This window comes from Sceloporus occidentalis, unplaced genomic scaffold (genome assembly GCF_023333645.1).
Source record: "Sceloporus occidentalis isolate IW3139 unplaced genomic scaffold, rSceOcc1.0.p SCAF_5, whole genome shotgun sequence".
Taxonomy (NCBI): Eukaryota; Metazoa; Chordata; class Lepidosauria; order Squamata; family Phrynosomatidae; genus Sceloporus; species Sceloporus occidentalis.
The window spans coordinates 26,844,445-26,869,017 of NW_028316985.1; the positions used below are offsets into that span (position 1 = coordinate 26,844,445).

A 24,573-nucleotide genomic window follows, 5' to 3' on the forward strand; every position below is an offset into this window, starting at 1 on the left:
TGAATCACTTAATACCAGCACCTGCAACACTTTTTTCAACAAAATGCTGAATTAACCACTTTAAAATAACCTATTTGAATGCATTTCCTTTCCTCCATCCTCATCAGAGTAATTAAAGTTTTCTGCTACTACATCTTCGTCCTGCTACCACATCCTCTAAATCCTCATTCTAAATACTACTATTTCTCTATCCATATTCTCCTCTTAGAACACTTCCTAGGTCTTTCCTGTATAATATCTCCTTGAAGGTCTGCATCACTCCTTCTCCTTTTTATTTTTACCAATTTTATACTGCTTTAAATGCAATATTTTAATTGTTTTTAAAATATTGCTTTAAACATTGTATTGGAAGATTTTAATTGATTTCTTTTGTGAGCCACATTTGTGAGTCACAAGGATTTTCTGTTTTGTAGGGACTGCTGGCAGGGATCTTGAAAAAGCTGTACAAAATTATTTAGTAAGAGAGAGATTTATTTTTTATCTCCTACCAACCACTGTCCCATTTTTCTTCATTAATAAATTTGATAAATATATCTCTACATTTATTCTTTACTGGAGCCTTGACAGTTGCTACCCTTGAATATTTGGCAAAACCTCTAACAACACTTCAAGACTCAGAGCAATTAAATTGCCATACTTTTCTGTCTGCTTTATGCCTCCCATTCTCAGGCTGCATGTTTTCTCTTTTCCAAAAATTATCCTGGAACATAGATCATGAGCATGGTAAACTAGAAATTTTATCTTTTTTGATGGTGTAAAAAACAGGCAGACAGGTGAGGTTGTTTTTTGAAAGACACAACAGACTTAGACAAAATATAGACAAATAAACTATAGACAAGAAATATAATATTAGATATAGCATTGATGAAGAGCTGAAGGAAGAGACCTAAATGACCTGCAATGGCAAGGCAGGAAAAATAAAGTAAGAAGGGACAGTGAGAAATCAATGACTGCTGATTGTTCCTCTGCATCATCCAGAGAACTGAGAACAACTGCTTCTACATTTCTGATCTGGCAGCAATCACAGTCAAGTATTGTTTTTGATGCAACTTATGAAAAAAAATTAACTAAACAAAAGATACTTTGGCAAAATCCACTTCAGCTAGTGCTACAGTGCCATACTAATTTTCTAGACAAATTTCTACAGATTTCAGAAAATAGTAAAAGCAGTGCTTCATACCCAAGATATTCTAATAATGCTTTTATGGCATTATCTATTCCTGCACACATTTCACTGTTCTAATACAGAACTCTAAAAACCCTTGTTGTATGTAGGATTTATTTTTAAGTCCACAAAGTTGCGTCTGTATTAACTTTCATTAACAGTTGGCCATTCACAGAAAGAGTCAATAGTTAAGCTTCATCACCTCCCTTCAACTCAATAGAACTTACTTCTTGATGGTCTTATAAAAGATTGCACTAAAAAGCTGTATGTTTTTAACATTTCTCAGCACAACAAAAATGACAATTTTACCAGCAAAATTACCGTATCTGAGGAGGTAAAGCATCAAGTCTACTTTCCGGACTCCACACAATGGCATCAATTCTAATTCCATGATGAAATACTCTTCTTGTTTTATATTGTATTCCTTCTACTTCTGCATCTTCCTCCTACAGAAACACACAATACCATAAAAAGCTAAGTAGCTATTAAGTACATCTTAGCCACACTTGAAACTAACCAGTCAGTTTACCACTTTAGCCTAGGAAAAGCAACTTTTACATTTATTTTGCTAAAATATGTTTACCTGAGCTTACTGTCAATAGCCAAAGGTGGTCCAAAGCACTCATGGCAACACATGCACCTTCTTGGACACAAATGAGTCCAGGATCACTTACAGACTGCATACAAGGCCAATGTAAGACTATTTAAAATCAGATTTTAAACCTATTTCCAGATTACTACATTTCCTACTACAGTGGTCCCTCTGGATTTGCTGACTCCCCATTCGCGGTTTTGAATTTCCATGGATGGGAAGCCAGGAGGGACAAAGTAGCACATAGGGCCATTAAAAACAATGGGGCTCCAATATTTGTCATTTTTCTGATTTGCCGGGAAAAGGGGGGGGGGGGTCCATTCTGGATCCGCTGTGAATCGGAAGGGACGACTGTACATTTTACTTTTGTCTTACCTGCGTTAGATTTAATATTGATATGCCTCCCTGAGATTAGACGGCTAAAAAGGGAAGTAAAGCTGCATATTAGTTATATACCGCTAGCACCTCAGAACAAATCAAGAGTCCTGCAAAGCACCTTCTAGGTCCTTCCATCCAGGAAGGACTGTAGTTGCTGAAACACTGTTGCCAAGCCCCACCTCAGACAAATGAGGTAGAAGGGTGCCATAATCAATCTTAGCGAAAGCTACTAAAAAACCAAATCATAAAACTGCATTATCCCTGTCTATTCCTTAGTATAAATGAACTGCCAGGACTACTAAGGTGGTTTACATCCTAAATTCACACCAAAGCTCTATGGGAAAGAAGCAAAATATTCTGTGATTATTCATAATTTGGGTCTAGGTTCCTGGTCAAAATGGTGCATTTGAGAAAAGTTACTATTTTCCATAATCATTCAGTGGAATTGTAGTATCTTTTATAGTGCAGATATTGAATATGAAAGCCCTCATAATCACAACTCTATCCAAAGTTCAAAAACAGCGCAAGAAGCCATTCAGTAGGACAACCAAGGCACTCTGTTTCAACCTCAGGCAGGAAGCCAGGCTAGATTGCATATAAATAATCTGTGCTATCCAAAACTACTTGGAATTAACCTCACAGCACCTGATCCAAGAACTTGTTCAAGAATGGCAGATCTAAAGCTGGGTGACAATTCTCTATAGCCAGGATATCTGGATTATCTTATTTAACAGTACTTTCACTGCTACCTCATTTAGAACTGCCAGCCCTTAATAATGTACTGACCATTTCTGATATCTATTTTCTACATCTAGCTCTGCCAAACTTTGCAAAGATCTAAAATGCAAGTAGTTTGGTTTGCACAAGCTGAAAAATATCCTTACCAACAGGACTTGCCATGACTACAAAAATCCACCAATTCTGTCAAAATTGTGGCATTCACATCACATTGATATTAACAATTATACAGTACGCCCATGTCATACATGGGTGCCTTTTATGCAGCTTTCTGCTTACGCTGAAAGCTGCGTGACGGAAGTTACAATGGCGCACACACCCGTGATGCGTGTACCATGCTTCATGCACGAGCCCCATTATTTTCAATGCGGCTCAAGCATATGCGCTATTTGACTTATGCAGAGGGGTCCAGAATGGATGTCCTTCATAAGGCAAGGGCGCACTGTATCTGCAAAATGTAATACAACCTGAAAACAATACGTTGATGAAAATTCTTACTATTGACTTTTGGGGCTTGTATCAAGTAAGTTTCAGATGTTCCCTTGGTCAACATCATGTAGATACAATAGTGGAAAAGGTACAATTTTTTTTCTCATTACCATCACAGCCATAAAGTGGTCCCTATAATGGGATCTAATCTGTACTGGTGAAATTTACTTGTATTAACTACATTTTAATCACTGACACGGTCATTTCCATTTCGTATTTAGAACATCTAGGAACAGATATATCCATAGTTTGGCCGAAATAAGAATATTTGAAAGCAATCATATCAACAGCCCCAGTCCCTCCTTCTTTCAGGAGCTTTGGCAAGAGAGCGAGTCAGTTCTGTGGTGAACCCCCTTAGGGATATCAGCAAAGCGGCCAGATTTCTCAATTGTCAAGAGCAAGCCATTTAAGTTGGTCTCCACCTTTTAGTGATAGCATACAAGCCAACTTGATGAAGTAGTGATCTTCCCATAAGAGCAGAATTGCCATAGCAGTTCAGATAAAACGTAATGTATTCGGCCACACCTATTGAGTCATATATACTTTAATATACAACCATATTATTTTGGCAGCCATGAAGGCAGCCATCAGGCAGGTCCAGCTCCATCAGGGCTAGCCTGGAAGAAGGAAGAGCCATCCCTCCAATCCATCTGCCTTGGTCCAGGCCTTAGAAGGAGAGAAGAACCACTGGACCTCATCCCCTTTCCCTCCACCATTCCCTTCTCCTTTTGTTTCGTGTTTTTTAGATTGTAAGCCTGAGGGCAGGGAACTGTCTGATTAAAAATATTATTGTAAGCTGCTCTGAGAGCCATTAGGGCTGAAGGGTGGGATATAAATACCTAAATAAATAAATAAATAAATAAAGTCCTGTGCTGCTCCAAATGTCACCCTCATCTTGGATATCAAAGGAAAGGGGTTCTCAATATCACTTCCAAGACCACTATCACATTATGTAGGCAAATACATAGTGCAGTGGATATATATCAACAACCTCCCCAACCTGTCTCTATTACCCAAAACCAGGCACAAACACTGGAAACTAGAATCACAGATTTGAAGAGACCAAAAGGGCCATTCAATCCAACCCCCTGCCATGCAGGAACACAGAATCAAAGCACCCCCAATAGATGGCCATCCAGCCTCTATTTAAAGACCTCGAAAGAAGGAGACCCCATTATACTCCAAAGGAGTGTGTTCCACTGTTGAACAACTCTTACTGTCAAGAAGTTCCTCCTAATGTTTAGGTGGAATCTCTTCCTATAGTTTGAATCCATTGCTCCTATTCTCTGGAGCAGACGAAAACAAACTTGCTTCATCTTCAATATGACACCCCTTCAAATATTTAAACAGGGCTATCATATCACCTCTTAACCTTCTCTTCTCCAGGCTAAACATACCCAGCTCTCTTCATACGGCACGGTTTCCAGACCCTTCACCATTTTGGTTGCCCCCCTCTGGACACACTCCTGCTTGTCAACAAGGTACCTGGTATTATTAACTATAATGAATACTAACCTGAAACTTGCAAGTTCCAACAACCACATAATTATTACCACCATATGCTATCAGAGACTCTGCTGTTCCGCTCTCAAATGGGCTGAATTCCACCACATGTACATACTCTTCACATTCCACAGTATAAGATGCGCTTCGGGAAGCCTCCTGTTTCATCTTCAGTTGAAGAATTCTGATTAATAAGACAGCAGATTCTTCAGCTGGATAAGGAACTAAACAATAAAGACAGTTAAAAGTCTCACTAACTTCTATAAGATCTTCTTCCAAATAAGAAATTAGTTCTAGCCATTCTACTTTAAGGCAGTAATACTGTATATACTCGACTATAAGACAACCTCATGTATAAGTTGAAGGCAGATTTTGGGGCCAAAAATGATAGATTTTGATATGATCCGTGGATATGTCGAGGGTAAAACTTAGGGGCATGTAACAAAGGATGTAGAGAATGAAGCAAAGGAAAACAATGCTAAAGAACAAAATTCCAGCAGGCATAACTGTTTGTGCTCACACTAAAGGCTGGCTGGATGAGAGAGTAGAGCAGGGTCAGTGCTTCAAGGACAGATTACACACTTGCCTTTCACCAGGGGATGGTTCCTTTTCTTTTACAAAAATAAGTCAGTGACAGTACTTACACTGACGCAGGTGTTTTAATATCTGACACCAGATGATACAGCTGTGCAGTGGGACTATGCCAGATTACTTCCTGGTTGGCTTTGTTTCTCTTAACATTTTATTCTCCAGAAGAACTTCTATATACTGTCTCCCTCAGATCTGAAAACTGAGGTGATATAAGTGGTTCAGTTATTTAATTCTATTCCGTAAACAACCCCATTAGATGAGATACAGGAAACAGATACTCTTGGGGTGAACTACCCATCAGCCTTAACCAGTGCCGCAATAAAAGAAAAAATGATGGGAGTCAGTTTATTAGGAACTGTTTCCCCATCTATGTTTTAGTTAGTAACACACACACACATATATAGAAATATAGAGTTGGAAGAGGCCGTAAGGGCCATCCAGTCCAACCCCATTCTGCCATGCAGGAACTCTCAATCAAAGCATCCCTGACAGATGGCCATCCAGCCTCTGTTTCAAGACCTCCAAAGAAGGAGACTCCACCACACTCCAAGGGAGTGTGTTCCTCTGTCGAAGAGCCTTCACTGTCATGAGGTTCCTCCTAATGTTGAGGTGGAATCTCTTTTCCTGCAGCTTGCATCCATTGTTCCGGGTTCTGTTATCTGGAGCAGCAGAAAACAAGCTTGTTCCCTCCTCAATATGACATCCCTTCAAGTATTTAAACAGGACTATCAAATCACCTCTTAATCTTCTCTCCTCCAGGCTAACCATCCCCAGCTCCCTCAATCTCTTCTCACAGGGCATGGTTTATATGTTATTATATAGTATATACAACAATATATATACATTGTTGTGTGTTTTGAAGTCGTTTCTGACTTATGGCAACCCTATCATGGGGTTTTCATGGCAAGATTTGTTCAGAGGAGGCTGGACGTTGCCTTCTTCTGAGGCACTACACCAGACTGGCTCTCGTGTATTAAACCACTTCACTTGGGCTGGACTGAAGGAGACTCCCGTCTGATGCCAGTGCTCCTGCTGCACGCTCTCAGCCAATACGCCGCCGCTCATGAACAGCTGAACTGCTGCAATGATTAACTCCTTCTTTGGAGGCTTCCAACCAGAGCCTGGATGCCCAGCTATGGCATTGCTTTGACTGTGTCTTCCTGCATGAAAGGGGTTTGGACTAGCCTTTGGATTCTATGAACTTTATGCCTCTTTTCTTGTTTGGCTGGCAGCGATGGGCCCCAAACACACACTGCAGAAATAACCCAGTTTGAGAGCGCTTTAACTGCCCTGCCTCAGTGCTAGGGAATTCTGGGAAGTGTAGTTTCGTGAGACATTGAGCCTTCTCTATCAGAAAAAAAATCTTTGGTGCCACGATATACTACAAGTCCCAGGATTCCTAGCACTGAGCCAGGAGGGCAGACTGATCAAACTCAGGCTACATCTTGCACCTCTTTTTGGGGCTCCCCTACCCCCCAAAGCAGCACCAAAATCCCCCTCAACAAACCTTATTCTCCTTTCCTCCTCCTTTCTCTCTCAGGACGGAGAAGGCTCTCCCGCCTAGAATTCATGAGGACACAGTACTTCCGGCTATCGGGAGAGTCCCTTCCGGGTCACACGGCGTCCCGCTTTCCAATTGGCTGACACCGAGGCGTTCGAATTTAAACAGCTGGCCGAGTGGGCGGGGCTTCTTCTTCTTCTGCTGCTGCTGCTGCTTCTTTTTGCCTGGCGTTCTTTTCAGGTGAGAACCTTCGAGGGTGCAGCTACACTGTAGGAACAGTGCAGTTTGATACCGGTTTAAGGGTCACAGCTCCATTCCTATGGCTGCATTCAGGGTGCATCTACTTTGGCTGCATCCACACTGGAGAAATAACCCGGTTTGGTAGCACTTTAACTCTTTTTCTGTCTCAAGGCTATGGAATTCTGGGAGTTGGAGTTTGGTGTGTGCACACCCCCCCCCCCCCCCAACATGCATCTACCCTGTAGAAACAATGCACTTGGGCACCACTTTCACCATCCTGTGGAAACTAACTCTGCCCAGGCTGGCCATCTTGTAATTAATTCCATAACCTGACTGTGAATTGTAGTTGCTGAAGTACTGTACTTCCTTTCTCTTCAGCATCATGAACCTTCCACCATTTTCCAGACCCGAAATTCAATTGGCTAATGTCTGCATTGAGTTCCTGTGAGAGGTATAACTACAGTAGCCATCTAAAAAGTATTACACGCGTCCCTCCACATTCGCTGGGATTAGAGGCACAGGACCCCCATCAATGTGGAAAAACTACGAATAACAAAGCACTATGTTTTTGCATGAGAGAATACCTCTCTAGGAATCTCTAGGTCCTCCAGTGCAACTCTGTAGTCAACATCTGCCAGACATTGACCATAGAATTTAGCTGGAGGAGCTACAAATGCCTAATGGAGTGTTATCTCTAGGAATCTCTAGGTCCTTCAGTGCGACTTTTGTTTAAAGTTGACCATAGAGTTCCACTGCAGGACCTAGATATTTCTAGACATAACATATTAATAGAATCCATGAATAATCAAATCCGCAAAAGTCAAAGCCGTAAATGTGAAGGGACGAGTGTATTATTATCATTGGAACACACTGCCTTGGAGACTGGTGGAGTCTCCGTCTTTGGACGTTTTTAAACAGAAACTGGATTTTATTTTATTTGCTTGTGTAAACCGTTTTATGCATTTTATGTGTTTTTATGTAATTTTGTAAACTGCTTTGATCTTTTTGGAATGGCGGTATATAAATAAATTTATTATTATTATTATTATTATTATTATTAATCTCTCAGGGGTGCTTTGATTGTGAGTTCCTGCATGGCAAGGACCTTGACTTGATGGCCCTTGGAGTCTCTTCCAACTCTATGATTCTATGATTATTGTTTTTATTTCTGTCCTTCGTTTTGCTGAAACTGGGACTCTTCTCCATGGTTGGAATTCCATTTGCTTGCTATTTCTCTCTTTCTTCCAAAGTCTTTGTAAATATTATGAAATGTTTAACCCCACCACTTAAATGTTCACAAGTCCATCCACCCAATAGTACTTATTTTATATCTTGTTTTCTTTTAAATTCTCAGATTTACAACCATGCTCTCTGTTCAGCAAAGAATCTTGAATATGATTCAGTGTTTTCGAAAAGAATGGCGCTTATATTCAGATTCTGAAAGGACTACTGTATGTGGTATAGACTCCATGCTGGTGGCTTTGCAGCTGTCAGTCGCAGAGGTCAATAAAAAGGTTAGTGTACTAAGGGGTATTCACTGTTGCATTTATAAGGTGCTCAAATTAAGTATCTGAGAGCCCATACAGACAGGCCAAAATAAAGCTGCTTCGGGTCACTTTGGAGGTATGCTGTTTTAACAATGCATGCATCCTAGGAGTCCAGAAGCTGCACCAAAGCCATGCTCCAGTCCTTAAGCACTGGAGCACAGCTTTGGCACAACTTCTGGCCTCTCAAGATGCATGTGTCATTTAAACAGCATATTTCCAAAGTGACTCAAAGCAGCTTTATTTTGGCCTGTCTGTACAGGCCCTGAATTAAAGAATATTGTTAGAATATTCTGATGTTGAAAACAAGGTAAAACAAGCAAATAATTTATTAGAATTTATTGGAATCCTTCCTAATTCTCAAAGTCTCATAGAACTGGAAAATACCCAAAGGACCATTTAATCCATTCCCCTTGTATTAGGACGATTCAGAAGTAATAAGATAGCGATTTCCCCCTAAAAAAAAAAAAATAGTATGTAGCAAACTTCAAGCTTGCATATTCCTTTTCTTCTTTTTGCTGAAGGGTAGATAGAAATCTTTAGTAGCTGTTTTTTAAAAAATTCCCATTATATCCAAGTTTGAGGAATTGTGGTTTGTTTAGACCTGGGGTGGGTAAAAATTGACCTCCAGATGTTGTTGAACTGCAATTCTTAGGTCAGGATTAATGGGGAACAAGTCTAAACATGACATTCATTTATATTTTATGTACACCTTATACACATAGCTTTGTGCATACCTTATATACATACACATAGGCAGAAGGCAATTTTGTGTAGAATATTTTAAGTAAATTTCTGCATGAAACAAAGTTTGTGGACACTAAATCAGCGGAAAGCAAAGGTGTCATTATTTCAGCCACCATGTGGACAGTTTTGGATATTGGGGTATTTTGGATTTTTGAATTCCGGACAAGGGATACTCACCAAGTTTCTAGAAGGCTGCACTTTACCCATCTATTGCTTAAACTTCATTTATTTCCAATAACAGTTCTGAAAGATTACATGTACTGGAGAACTGTGATGACAGATATACTTCAGCTAACCAAGTAAATGTGTTCTCAGGCATTACTTCTTTAACAGAATATATGGTGTTGGAGGCAGAAGTGACCTGGAACATCAATATTTCAGCAATTTGTTATTGAAAACTAACAATATTCACACATGAAATCATTCAGCCTAAGAGGCAACTGTATACATGGACATCAGATCATGGCCAATGTAGAAATCAAATACACTACATATTTGGAAGCAGAAAATTGAAAAGCTCCTTTCTCTTTGCAAAAACAAGACCACCAGCAGATTGTGGCACAGATCATGAACTACAAATAGGAAAAGTTACGGTAAAGCTAATGAAAAACACTAAACAAACCATCATGTTAAAATACAACCTGAAGAACAACTCTGTAGAATTTAAAGATAATGTGAAAAGTAGATTTGCACTATTCACCCTAATTGACTGGGAGCCTGATAAACTTTGGACTGAAGCTAGGAACATTGTCAAGAAGGAAGCCAAAAAAGAAAGAGATGCCTCAATGGATGAGAGATGAAACTCTTCAAGCAGTTAAGGACAGATATGAAGCAAAAGTAAAAGGTGACAGAAAGGGTCAGAACCATGATTGCAACTGTTCAATTGCTTGTGTGAAGAACTAATATAATTATGTAGAGAAACAGAAGGCAATAACAAAAAAGGAAGAACAAGAGAGCTCTTCCACAACATTTGTGAAATCAAAGGGAAATTTAAACCAAGAATGGGGATGCTCTATGATTGGTGATGAACAAATTGCATGACCAAGAAGAAGAAAAAAGAATATGGAAGCAATACATGAAGAACTCCATAGGGGGGAAAATATGAAAGGATGATAGATTCATTCTTTGAACCTTCAGTTTTAAAAAGTCAAGTGGAAGTTGCACATAGAATATTAGAGAGAAACAAATCACCAGATTCCACAACAACAGAGCTACTTTTATCCACAGAGAAAGTATCTACTCTATTTCTAACCAAAACCTGTCAACATTTATGGAAAAGAAAACAATGTCCCACAGACTAGAAGTGCTCAATATATATTCCAATCCCCAAGAAAGGAGACACCAGGGACTGAAGTAACCAGAGGACTATTACATTAATTTCCCATGCAGGCAAGGTATTGTTCAAAATTCTACAACAAAGACTTTTACCATATATTGAGTGAGAAATGCTACATGTCTAAGCTGGGTTCAGGAAAGAAAGAAGCACTCGGGATCATATTGCAGGCATACATTGGATAATGGAGTTCCCCAAAGATTTTTTTAAAAAGTCAGCCTGTGCTGATTTTGGCAAAAAACTTTGATTGTGTCAATCAAGATAAACTATGGATTGTTATTAAAGAAATTGGTGTGCCACAGCATTTACTTCCCTGATGTATCACCAGTACTCAGGACAAGAGGCTATTGGAAGGACAGAACACAGAGAAACAGAATGGTCTCCAGTCGGCAAGGAGGTCAGACAAGTCTACATTTTATCACCCTATCTGTAATATGCAGAGGAAGGAGACATGAAAATTGGAGGAAGAAGTATCAACAGTTTAAGATATGCAAATTACACCATACTACTAGCAGAAAATAGCAGAGATGTGGAACAATTACAGTCGACCCTCTATATCCACGGATGTTTTTTTTGTCCACAAATTCAACAATCCAAGGGCTTAATATATTCAAAAATAAAATAAATCCCCAAAAAGCAAACCTTGATTTTGCCATTTTATATAACAGGCATCATTTCACTATGCCATTGTGTTCAGTGGGATTTGAGGATCCATGGATTTTGGTATCCATGGCAGGTGCTTAAACAAAACACCAGCTGATGGTAAGGGCCCACAGTATTGAAGAAAGTCAAGGAAGAAAGTGCAAAGGCAGGTTTACAGATGAACATCAAGAAAACAAAATAATGACCACAGATGATTTACAGTTGGTCTTCCACATTGGTGGGCTTGCCATCTGCAGATCGGAGCATCCATGGATGGCCCCTCACCATTTTCAATAGTATAGCATGCATGCAGTCTTGTCATTTACTATAATGGGACTTGAGATCTCGCACTATTTGTCCTGTGGTATTTGGACTGCTAAAACAACAAGTAAATGGGTCCTAGAGTAAATCAAGCATGAACCCACCTTAGAAACCAAGATGGTGAAATTGAGGTAGTTGTACTTTGGCCATATCATGCGAAGACATGACTCACTGGAAAAGACAAGAATGCTTAGCAAAGTAAAAGGCAGTAGGAAAAAAAGAAGACTTGAAAAGACAAATACAGTCGGCCCTTGACATTCGCCGCTTTGACATTCACGCTTTTGATTATTTGCAAGGTCAAGGCCGTGTGTGAACACACTTCTCCTCCTCCCTCCCTGGAGAGGGGAAGCCCAGGAGGGTGAGGCTGGGAAGGGTGTTTGCACCAACCCTGCCTTTTTCCCGGTGGAAACAGCTGCCTTCCCAAGGCAGCAACCCCACAGAGAAAGGGGTGGAGAGGAATCTATCCCTCTCACCCTATTCTTGGTGAGATAGCTGCCTTCCCCAGGCATCTATCCCAATGAGAAAAAGGGGAGGATCAATCCACCCATGACTTTCCCGGTGGGAGAGCTGCTTGGGGAAGACTACTGGGAAAGGGGCGAGAAGCCAGTTAAAGGAGTGGGGTGGGGCAGGGGAATGTGAGCCTGCTCCTCTCTCCTCGCCATCCTTTAACTGGCTTTCTCATGAGGAGGAGGGCTATTCATGATTTTTCCACATTCGTGGGGGTCTTGTGCCTCTAACCCCTGCGAATGTGGAGAGCTGACTGTAAATGGTTCCTAGAGCAAATCAAGCCTGACTTTCTCTAGAAGCCAAGATGTCAGAACTGAGACTGCTGTACTTTGGACATACATGAGAAGACATGGCTGACTCATCACAAAAGACAATAAATAATTCTTGGTAAGATAGCAGACAGTAGGAAAAGAGGAAGACTGCATTTCAGTGAGCTCTGGTGCCACAATAGACTACAATTCCTAGAATTCCCTTGTACTGAGCCAGGGCAGTTGAAGCAGTCTCAAACTGGATTATTTATGCAGTGTGTTTTGGACCTTAATGGATGGTAGAAGAGAGACCTCTTCCACATGAGCAGGGAATTCAAAGGAAAATTGATCAGAAGAGGAACCTACTACAAGATCAAGAAGAAATAAAAAGACAATGGATGCAATACACAGATGAGGAAGGCAGGTTCTAGTGATACTGCATCTTTAGAATGTCGTTCCTTGAAAAGCTCACCTTGCCTCATCTTGACTGTGTTTAACAAAAGTGGAGTTAGACTTAGTTTTGCAAGCCTTTGGAAATGTTTAGTGTACAGCTGTTCTGATTTTCAAGGCAGTCTGTTTAGAGCTATTCATAGTTGGCTTCTATTGTGTGCTTTTAATATTTTGCATATTCCTTTGGGTACTTTAATAAGGGTAACATAGGTTCATTCATTCCCCAAATAATAATAGTAATATGACCTTGTGAAACAGACTGTGGACTAACAATTCGTTTGGGCATGGAATGAGCTAATTGCTTTCTCACTGTGTTTTTTATTTTTGTTTTAGTCGCACTTTTAAAAGTTTCTCTGCATGGATACTATTCAAATCTTTCACTAGCATGGTATAAATGGATTTTAGCAGCTTATGTCTATTCTTTGTGTATGTACTTTACAAATCATCTTAATTCATATTGTAAAAAAACATTAGAAATGGGAATATTAGAATTTAAAGTTGTACCAAAATGTCCTGAAAGAGCATAATTGTTGTAAATAATATTGGGAGGAACTACTTTCCTTTAAGATGTCTGAACTTTATGTTTTTCATTTTACCCGTGTGAAATACAATGTTTCTGTTGTGTATCAGAGTATTAAAGTTCTGAACTTTGTGAACTTCCTCTATAAATTAGCCAGCTGGCATTTGTTCCTAACAAAACATTTTCTGAGTTGTACTATAACTTCTTACAATCCTTTCTATGAATAATATACTGTTGCACTGGGCACCTGATCATGAAAAGTGATTTCTGGACAGCATTTTTATTTGCATTTAAAATGTTTTTACACTACCATTATCAACACAGACTGTCCAAGTTCTTCAATTGGTGAGAAAAGATTTTGATTTAATTATACTGGAGTTTAACTAGTCATTGTGCTTCAAAAACATGTTTAAGAAACAAAACTTGTGTGGAAAAATATCCCTAATTACCCTGAAGGCTGAAATCCAATACTCACTTGTCTGGGTGTAAGCCCTACTAAAATCAATGGATCTTGTTTCTGGGGAGACACGTATAGATTTGCAATATAAGTATTTTATATTTTGCAATTTGTATTGTGCATTTCTTGATATGGTCAGCTGACTTGACCAATAAACTTGATGTTGCAATATAAGTATTTAGTCTGGATGATGACTTTTTACTAGGTCAATATGGAAAAAAATGTAGTTGATCTTTTTCTTATGGCCTGTCATATAAAATATATTTAAGTAGCAGCTTTGGTTTGGTTGTTATCAAGATCTGTGTAAGACAGGGGTTCTAAGACTTCCCCCCCTGGGCCTCATTTTACATCTACATGTATATGTGCGCGTACACACACACACACACCTTTTGACTTAGCACAGTGGGCTCTGGTATTCATGGGCTTGATATCTGCAGATTTGAGCAGTCTTGGATTGCAACAAAGAAACATTTAATTTTTTTAACCTGTGATGACTAGCCTGAGAAGTGGAGGTTACTGCAGCAAGACCCAGGCAAGCCAATGTCTCTCTCGCTCATGGGAGTCAATCCTACCATGAAGCCACAGCCAGAACTTAAACTTATTCCTCATTCTCTTCCCTATCTTCTCACAAGGAAGCCAGTGCCAGAATTTAAACCCGTGCCTCACTCTGTTTCCCACCTTCACGCAAGGAAGCCTCTGTCAGAATTTAAGTCTTTTTCTTGCAGATACGTCTCCTTGCCCTGCTCCTGTTGCCCTTCTGTGGGTTGCAAAGGGATTTAAAATTTGCCAGAGACTTTCTGATGGGAAGGTTGGGAAAGTGGGAAATAGAGTCAGGAAAGGGTTTGAATTCTGGCAGAGCCTTCATGATGGGAAGCTGGGAAACAGTGCATGAAGAATACATGCCTGGTGCCCGGATTTTGTTGCCCAGGTAATTTTAAAAAGTTCTGTATTGACTTGAGCATCTGTGGTTTTTGGTATCTGCAGAGGCAGGGCTCTGAAACCAAACCCCAGCGGATTGAGGGCCCACTGCATATGAATAAAAATATTTTGTTTTTCAGTGTGCATATTTTCATCCACACATTTATGTATACCCATATTTTAACATTTGATAAGGAAATAATATTGTTCAAATTAGAACATTTTTATTTCAATAAATTGAATACCCAACACAATGTTTATATTTGATGTGATGCATGTGCTTGTTTCTGAGCTCAAGGTTACTAAAGTGAGGTTTTGGATTCAGACTAAACCAGCAATCCTATATCTACTTACATAAGAGTACATTCCATTGAGTCCAAGAGGACTTACTTCTAAGAGGTCCTCAATCTAAAACTGGGCTTCTCAACCTTGATCTTCCAGCTGTTTTGTACTTCGACTTCCAGTATCCTCTGCCAGTTTGCCAGAGTATTGGTCTAAAATATCTGGAAGACCAAAGGCTTAGAATCACTGATCTAGAAGTCCAGTTCTATTCTAATTCCAAAGTAAGTAGGTGTGGGTTTGCTGCTTTAGTTCCCATCGATTTCCTGACTAACGTGCCTCAGTGATTTCAGCTGGATCTAAATGCTGCTAGCCTAGTCTGGATCCTACACAGTCTGCCAGGCATATTTTTCGTGATAACAGGATCCAGGGAATGATCTTAGGGTAAGCTTTGTTCTGTTTGTACATGAAAGGCTGTATGTGCAATACCTAGTGTCGATAACAATAAATACTGAGGTGAAAGCAGTGAGAGGCTTGAGAAAATTAGAAGGGAGTGGAATGGCCAAAAGTGACATTAGGACGTAGTTCCCAAAAGTGTGTTTTGTAAATCATAACCCTTTATAGTTTTTTATATTTACTTATTTACCCTACTTTTAGTCTGCTCAGTAAGACAAATTCTCTGGATGACCTGTATGACGATTAAAACACAGTGAATAATTAATAAATCAGCACAGGAAATAAAATGCAGTGTGAAAGGTAAAAAGCCTGGGGAAAGGTGAATGTCTTGACTGCCCATGAAAAATATGTGTGCTGCATAAATCATAGAATCATAGAATCATAGAATCATAGAGTTGGAAGAGACCACTAGGGCCATCCAGTCCAACACCCTGCCATGCAGGAAATCCAATTCAAAGCATCCCTGACAGATGGCCATCCAGCCTCTGTTTAAAGACCTCCAAGGAAGGAGACTCTATCACCCTCCGAGGGAGTGCATTCCACTGTCGAACAGCCCTTACTGTCAGGAAGTTCCTCCTAATGTTCAGGTGGAATCTCTTTTCCTGTAGCTTGCATCCATTGTTCCGGGTCCTGTTCTCTGGAGCAGCAGAGAACAAGCTTGCTCCCTAGAGAAGTCAATTCTGTTCTCTTGGTATTTCATAAGAAGACTTTTTTGGTTGTAGCTTTCTCTCTGACTTGATTTGGCAGGAGTAACTTATAAGATGACCTGTGAAGATGACCTGAAGGATTCAGGCAGATATGGGAGAACTTTCTTTATATTTGCATGCATATGTTCTACGTAGCTATTAAACCTAGGCTGCATCAGCACTACAAAAATAATGCAGTTTGATCATACTTTAACTTACATAGCTAAGTGCTATAGAATTCTAGTATGTGTAGTTTGTTGTGGCACCAGAGCTCTCTGCCAGAGAAAGCTAAATGTCTCACAAAACTATCAGTCCCAGAGTTCCATAGGACTGAGCCACAGAAATTCAAGTATTGTCAAACTGCATTATTGTTGCAGTGCAGATACATCCTTAGAAATAATGTTTAATCAACAGAGTATTTTTTTTTTCAAGATCTGTTCTTTGTAGTATGATTAGGACCATTTTACTTCACAGCAATGCATTTTTAAAGGATTTAGAAAAAGATAGATAGATAGATAGATAGATAGATAGATAGATAGATAGATATTTTTCTCTTAACAATCATGAGCCTACATGGCTTGGGCCTAACCTATCTAATGGATTGCCTGCTTCCATATAATCCGTGGCGTACACTCAGGTCCTCTGGGAGAAATCTACTACAGCCCTTAAAGACCAGATTGACGGCAGCCTCCCAGAGGACATTTTCTGCAGCCGTTCCCAACTTATGGAATGGCCCGCCGGATGAGATCAATCAAATCACCAATTACCAAAAAAGCCATTTAGATGTATCTGTTCCGGCAGGTCTTTCCGGAATAAAATACTCGGCCATGAAAAAGACTTCCCCATATATCGAACTCTGCCTATGGTTATTGTTTGGATTTTAAAATGTTAGTTTTAGTCTTATACTGTTTAATCCTGTTTTTAAGGGAGGGAGGTGTTACGATATATATATATGGATATATTTTAGCCTGTTGTACGCCACTTTGATTGCTTGGCAAAAAGTGGGATAAAAATAAAAATATATATATTTTATTTTACTTTGAATTCGAGAAATACTGTTTTAAATTCAGATAGTTTTCCTGTTTTGACACTCTAAGACTGCTTTGTTCTTGAATAAATGACACAGACATTAACTTTTTATTTAGCATCATGGAGATTTTAATGCCTCGCTCAGTGAAGTTGTGTTATCGTGGAATTACTTTTTACCAGACAAACTTGGCATATTACAAAAAAATGTGGAAGCTCCTGAAAACTACGTTGATATCAAAAGTGTGTATACTAGCTTTTTAAAGTGCTGCAATATGCTGGATCTTATAGACATATATAAAAAATGGAGGGCACTGTCAATGGAAAATGAATCTATAACTGCGGTAAGTATTTTAATTCTGTTTATGCATTTTTATAGCAAACCTGTATGTATGTATATATTTTCATATCCTTTTTTCCCCTGTACAGCAACTTTTCTTGTAGAATGTGACAAGCACCAGTGACTTCCAATATAGGCATGGAAAACATTTGAAGACTTAAAGGGTGTGCGGTTTTCTTGCTGTCAGGTTATTGTTATGCTACAAAAATGACTTACTAGGTGTGTACTAGTAAGCATTTTTGTGGGCTCATTGAAAGACTAGAATGAAATGTTGTAGCCAAGAAAGTGATGTAGATGGAACTAAATTAGCTACACAGTAATCCTAAAATCCATGCCAAAGCCTCATATTAGCTGTATTTGCTACTTTAGTTTTCCTGCTAAATCTTTGTAAAGGCTAAAAGCAATGTGGCTTATGAACTAAGATAATCCCCTTTAATGCATCTGGCACAACACTATGAAAATGATGCTCTGAGTAACAGAATAAAACCCAGAGAAGACAATTTAATTTGGGGGTTGTTCTCACTAGGTGAAACCCCGCGTTCTGAATCGAATCCAAGGAGTGGCGTTCCTATTAGGATCCGATTTAAACCTAGAACGGTTCTAGAGCAACCCGCAATCGTCTCCACTACAAATCGAATTGTAGAGCGGAATAAAATTTTGATTCGAGTTTTCCTCATTTAACGCGTGTTAAAAAAACACTAGGGTCTGACCTACGTTTTTCCATTGAGTCGATTTAGGAACCGGAGCATTTAAATAAGAACGACAGCCTTTGAAATTGCGTTAGATGAATGGGAGGAGCGGAGTGCGATGGGGCTGTCCTTGGGGGAGTTGCCCTTTCTGTCCCCATCTGTCTGGCTGTCGCCGTTTTTGCTTCCCTCACCCCTTTGTCCGCTGTGGTCTTTCAATAAGAGATAAGGATTATTTTTATTTTTTATTTTAATGGTTTACAGGCGCTTAATCTCTTCAGCGCTTTAAGCGCCTGAAGTCCCGGCTGCTCAAGCGCCTGCATCTGCCAAAGGAGTACAAGGCTTCCCCCGGTGGATTGCAACCTCCCCTCTGTGTGGGGAGAGCCCATTTCTAACGGAGGAGAGGCAGGAAGGGAAGGCTCCTCTCAAAGAGGCATTCCCTGCCCACTTGGGCACTGATCTCGCCCAGGCAGGGAAGGGAAGGCTCCTCGCGAGGAGGCATCTGATCTCGCCCAGGCAGGGAAGGGAAGGCTCCTCGCGAGGAGGCATCTGATCTCGCCCAGGCAGGGAAGGGAAGGCTCCTCGCGAGGAGGCATCTGATCTCGCCCAGGCAGGGAAGGGAAGGCTCCTCGCGAGGAGGCATCTGATCTCGCCCAGGCAGGGAAGGGAAGGCTCCTCGCGAGGAGGCATCTGATCTCGCCCAGGCAAGGAAGGGCTCTGATCAATGGGGGGGGGGGAATAGAGTCTTTCTCCCTCCATTTCTCAAATGGAATCTGCCTTCTCCTCCAACCCTGGAAAGAGAATCTTTGGGAAGAGTGCTCCCTCCCTGCTTTTCCAGCAGCTTCCTTCATTGATCTCTCTGCTCTCTGAAGGGATTCTCCCTGGCTGTCTTGGGAGACAGGATGCTGCCCTCCAAAACCTATCCCATAGTTCCTCTGGAAAGAGCTTCGCTTTTTGCCAGAAGCCTCTCCCATTGATCTCTGTGCTCTCTGAAGGGATTCTCCTTGGCTGTCTTGGGAGACAGGATGCTGCCCTCCAAAACCTATCCCATAGTTCCTCTGGAAAGAGCTTCACTTTTTGCCAGAAGCCTCTCCCATTGATCTCTGTGCTCTCTGAAGGGATTCTCCCTGGCTGTCTTGGGAGACAGGATGCTGCCCTCCAAAACCTATCCCATAGTTCCTCTGGAAAGAGCTTCGCTTTTTGCCAGAAGCCTCTCCCATTGATCTCTGTGCTCTCTGAAGGGATTCTCCCTGGCTGTCAATGAAATGGAAACGATGCCAAAAGATAAATCGCTTCCAAATATTCCGGATTAACGTTACGTCATTCTGACGTACTATTGATTGACAGCTCCAAATAAGGTATGGAGGAGAAGAATCGCTTTATTTAAACACCGATTTCATGCCAAGTAGGAACGCTTGCAGGTAAAAACTTCGATTTAAATAACCAGATGGGAACGATGAACAAAGCGATTCGGATAGCGGGATAAGAACAGTGTTATTTTGAATCGATTTTATTAAAAACGTTGTATTTTAAATCGTTTCAAATCTTAAGTGGGAACAACCCCTTAAACAATATAAAGTAAAATTATTGCGATGATGAAGAACATATCAGGGTCGAGAAACTTTGGCCATACAAACTGGGGCTGCTGAAGTTCTAGTGATGACAAAAGTTTCCCTGTCTGACATCCTAGGTGATGCCTAAACCATTAGTTCGTCTAAAACCATACAGTGGCCAGCAACAGCTCCCCAAGATTTCTTCCCAGCAGTGTGGTAGAGTCTCCTTCTTTGGAGGATTTAAAACGGAGGTTGAATGGCCATTTGTTGTGAGTGGTTTGATTGTGTATTCCTGCATGGCAGGGAGTTGGACTGGATGACCCTTGTAGTCTGTCTGATTCTTCCCACCAGCTGCTCCTGGGTCATTTTCACTAGAACTGTTATGGATTAAACTTTGAATCTTATAAAAACAAAAATACATTTCTTTATTTATAGTGTTTGTATATTGCTTTATTTTACATATTCAAAGCAACTACAACTACTAAGAGCTGAAAACAGTGGTCCCTCCACATTCACTGGGGTTAGGGGTACAGAACCCCCATGAATGTGGAAAAATAACAAAAACACTATGTTTTTGCATGAGAGAATACCTCTCTAGGAATCTCCAGGTCCTCCAGTGCAACTCTGTGGTCGACATCTGCCAGGCATTGACCATAGATTTGCACTAGATATTTCTAGAGGGAACATAATAATAAAATCTGTGAATAATCAAATCCACAACAGTCAAAGCCACAAATATGGAGGGCTGAGTGTAATTCTGTCTAATCCAACACAAGATATAGAACTTCTTAATTTTTTCAAAATAACATCTATATTAATATATCATATTAAAGAAACAAGAGCATTGGCAGATCAGAAATTTAAAATACAACAAAGGCAAGCAAGGGTGGAGCCTGATAGATCTTTCTTGGGATCGTATTCCATAAAATGTGCCCTGTTACAGAAACTGAGAATTTCTTATGATATAAATATAGTAACAGGATTAAAAAGCTTGAGATACTGTAGAGAAGCCCATGAAAAAATGAAAACATTTTTTTGGGGGGGCGGGGATTGGATTTACGACCAAAGACATTATTCTGCAGGGGGGTGAGGTAAATAATAGATTATAGAATATTTTTCTTTTAGAATGATAAATAAAGTGTTTAAGATAAGGTGTTCACATATTTACTGCCCCAAATCAGTTCTTAAAACTGTGTAATAGGAAATTTTAATGTAAAACTATGCAGAGCATCAGATCATTACACTTCCTGTTTTTGCTTTCTTTTTCTTAGTTCATAGAATCATAGAGTTAGTAGAGACTACAAGAGCCAGGCAGTCCAACCCCCTGCCATGCACTCTTGTTTTTTTATGGGAATGAGTGGATTGTAATTATATTCTAAATAAACTGTAAAACACAATTTTATACCAAGTCAAGTTTTTTATATAGTGCATATATATAATTGTGCATTTTGTGTTCCGAAAGTAACAGAGAGACTTTTGATCTGTACAGGATTCCTTTTCCATTTTTCCAAAAAAATTCCATCCCTCTAAAACCATTTTTCTCCCATGATGTCAAAATTCCAGAAATTCTACATCTCTAAGGCCCTGACCCCACTACTCATGTTCTTATGCTTTCTGACTTCATGTGCCCTCATTCCCATTGATAGTAGTAGATCCCTGGGGCTTCTAGTGTAAGCAAGAATGTAAGATGAACACATGGATGATTACAATCATATCCAAAATCCACAAAACATTTGGCATCTTTTACCAAAACAGCACCTACATTTTTCCTAATGCAAAAGCACGGAGGCTTCTCTTTAAAGATTCAGTGTTCCCAACCTAAGAAAGGGAGTTGTGACCTACAAGAGATGGAGACATCTTGGATCTGAGAGGAAGTGCCTTTTTGTATTGCTAATGCAATTCAGATTTTATCTCCTGGGCTCTGGAATACTTTGTTTCTGGTGCCATGTGGCCAGAAGGAGGAGGGGCCTGCCTGCATAGATACTACTTCACACTATCTCAACACGGAACAACACAAGAACAACATCTTGATGGAATGCAAGCTTGTGATTAACATTGTAATATTTTTTTCTTCTCTATGGTTTTTAACACGTTTGCCTGATGAAGAAGCCAGTGGAGCTTTGGAAACTTACACCATGTAGTTTGTGCATTTGAATTGGACAAATTAAGACATCACTGTTCTGTGGGTTTTGGATGTTGTTGTACTTTGCTATATGGCCAACGTGGCTACCCCTGAATGTATTACTTGGGTGATTGTAGATCCTGGTAAAGGAAATTTCTTAGGTGCACCAAGGCTTGCATTTTCATTCAAATGAACACAACACTTTCCCTACTCTTGATCTCAAGGATGGTAAAGGATTGTTTAGTTGTAAACGTCTCTTCTTGTTTGCCAAAGGAACAACTGTTAGAATTTATTGCGGGAAAAGTGGATTTATCTAATGATAATGATTCCAACAGAATGAGCCCGGATAATGAAGAGGTATGATGTGTAATTTTTACTGTATAGCTCCAGCTAACATAATATTGCATGGCAGAGGAAGCCACGCTTTGCAGAGATTGTCTATATACTTCTGGTATATGTGAACTTGAGCTGAATCTCATCATTCATTGGTCCAAAACACACTGCAGAAATAATCTAGTTTGAGAGTGTTTTAAATGTCTTGGCTTAGTGCTAGGGAATCCTAGGAATTTTAGTTTATTGTGGCATCAGAGCTCTCTGTTAGACAAGGCTAAATATCTCACAAAGCTGCAGTTCCCAGAATTCCTTAGCACTGAGCCAGGGCAGTTAAGGCAGAGACAAACTGGATTATTTCTGCAGTGTGTTTTGGACCTATGTTTCTATGAGAGACCAATACAGTCTCCCAACCTTGGTTCTTGCCCATTCCTGGGCTAAGAAACAGTGGCCCTTCCATACACTATTTAGCAGGCTGTGTGAACCACAAACTCTGCTTTTCCCTGTCCCTAAAAGGGAGAAGCATAAGGCACGTTCCCCCCCCCCCCACCCCCGGTCTGTTGAGGAAAGAAAAGCCAAATTTCCTAACACATGGATCACACTAAGCATAGTAAACCACAGACACATGTTTTGCCCATTCACTCCCACTGGTAAAGGGAGGAATTGAGTAGCATATAAATTCATGCTGCTTTTAAACACTTTAGTTGGGGACTTGGAGTTAAATCTGAGTTACTGTTATGGGTCAGTATCTTGATTTGTCGAACAACATTTTATAATGTGTAGACAATATTGGTAAAATTAAAGTTACAAATTCCATTTTTATCCTCGCATTATGTTTCCCTTCCTCTGGCCCAGTACAGACGGGCCAAAAGCGGCATGGTAGCACCAATACTAGGGTTCGGGAGTGCGCAGCAAATGCACTCTCCCAAACCCTAGTATGTATGGGCGGCGCCATCTTGACGCAGCGCCATCCATACCATGTGTGTGTCCATGACGTTCTTGTGTGATGTGTCCAAATGGCGCAGCACACAAGACATGTCACCGTGACACCCCAGGGCGCAAATGGCGCCTTGGTGTCATCGTGGGAAGGAGCTCCTTTTTCCAGTGGATAGTTGTCACAGCCGTGTGGTTCCTGCAGCAATGATCCGGAGGAGAAAGGGACAGCCTCTGGCCTCCCCTTTCTTCTAATCTGTACTGGGCCCCTATCAGGGACGTAGCTAGGATTTTAGGAGGGGGGGGGGTCCAGACTAAGTGCCACCATTATAATGGGGCTTGAGTGTGGCGGCGCAGCAGCACACACCATTCATTTTTCTAATGGAAGGGGGGGGTCTGGACCCCAAGACCCCCCCCCCCCCCGGCTACGTCCATGCCCCTATCTATCTCACACGAGCCTTATTCATGGTGTTCTGTTTTGAAGTTAATATGCTTCCTAAAAATCTGACCTAAATGCCAGATATCAAACAAAATATTCTTGGATACTTTGTTTAATTTGTATAGTGAACAATTACATGATGATATATTATCAGGGTAGTCAATAGAGAAAAAAGTGATGTACTGGTAATATAAAATGCTGGTCACACACTTAGATATCCATGCTAACCCATTTTTGTTTACTTTGGTCTTTAACTAAATGGTGGTGTTTTTTTTTTCCTTTTTTATGTTGGAAACTTTTGATTCTTTGGAAGTTATGTTCTCATAGAAACATGTAACACTATTATGTTTTATGCAGCTGCCATTGAAAGTGAAGAAAATTCTGTATTCATATTTAAGTTTATTAGTTAACTCCAAGAATGACCTGGCCTTTGCTTGCATTTTGAACATCCCTGACAGAGGGCTTGGAAGAAAAGCTTTCACTGACTTAAAACATGCTGCACAGAAGAAACAAATGTCCATATTTCAGGTATGTATGACAGATTGGCTCTAATTTGTGATGCCATCAAGGAAAATTAATAGGATGACATGTTTTAAAAGTACTCTTGTCATTAGGGGTTCATTAGGAGACCCTTGAGAGACCTGTGAAAATGGTCTTAGGACTGCATTAAGCATGTAATTCACCATTTCCTCAACCTTGCATTAGACATTATTGATAAAATATTTTGATAAAATCCCACTCTAAAGACTCCTCAACAAATATAGGATAAGAGACTCCTATATTTGTTGAGGAGTCTTTAGAGTGGGATTTTATCAAATCTTACTGATTAACAACCAGAC

General features: G+C 40.2%; 2 protein-coding genes across 4 annotated transcripts in view; one reads left to right on the forward strand and one right to left on the reverse strand.

Annotated features, from left to right (window-relative positions):
* The window catches only part of LOC149311810 (nucleoporin Nup37-like), a 30,135-nt gene extending 23,089 nt beyond the window's left edge, over positions 1–7,046 (reverse strand). Inside the window, exons 1-4 of one of the 3 annotated variants that reach the window (XM_089527975.1) lie at positions 6,964–7,046; positions 5,510–5,655; positions 4,878–5,049; positions 1,487–1,611 (exon numbers count right to left, since the gene is read on the reverse strand). In XM_089527975.1, coding sequence (XP_089384101.1) covers positions 1,487–1,611; positions 4,878–5,033 — 281 coding nt within the window. In that variant the 5' untranslated portion in view covers positions 5,034–5,049; positions 5,510–5,655; positions 6,964–7,046. Of the gene's footprint in view, positions 1–1,486; positions 1,612–4,877; positions 5,090–5,509; positions 5,656–6,963 lie in introns of all 3 variants that reach the window. The other 2 variants (XM_089527973.1, XM_089527974.1) reach the window with 2 other exon arrangements.
* Positions 7,047–8,558: 1,512 nt separating this feature from the next.
* The window catches only part of PARPBP (PARP1 binding protein), a 33,513-nt gene continuing 17,498 nt past the window's right edge, over positions 8,559–24,573 (forward strand). Inside the window, exons 1-4 of the mRNA XM_089526720.1 lie at positions 8,559–8,711; positions 17,451–17,675; positions 22,306–22,389; positions 24,092–24,262. Of these exons, the coding sequence (XP_089382846.1) occupies positions 8,562–8,711; positions 17,451–17,675; positions 22,306–22,389; positions 24,092–24,262 (630 nt within the window). The 5' untranslated portion in view covers positions 8,559–8,561. The remainder of the gene's footprint in view (positions 8,712–17,450; positions 17,676–22,305; positions 22,390–24,091; positions 24,263–24,573) is intronic.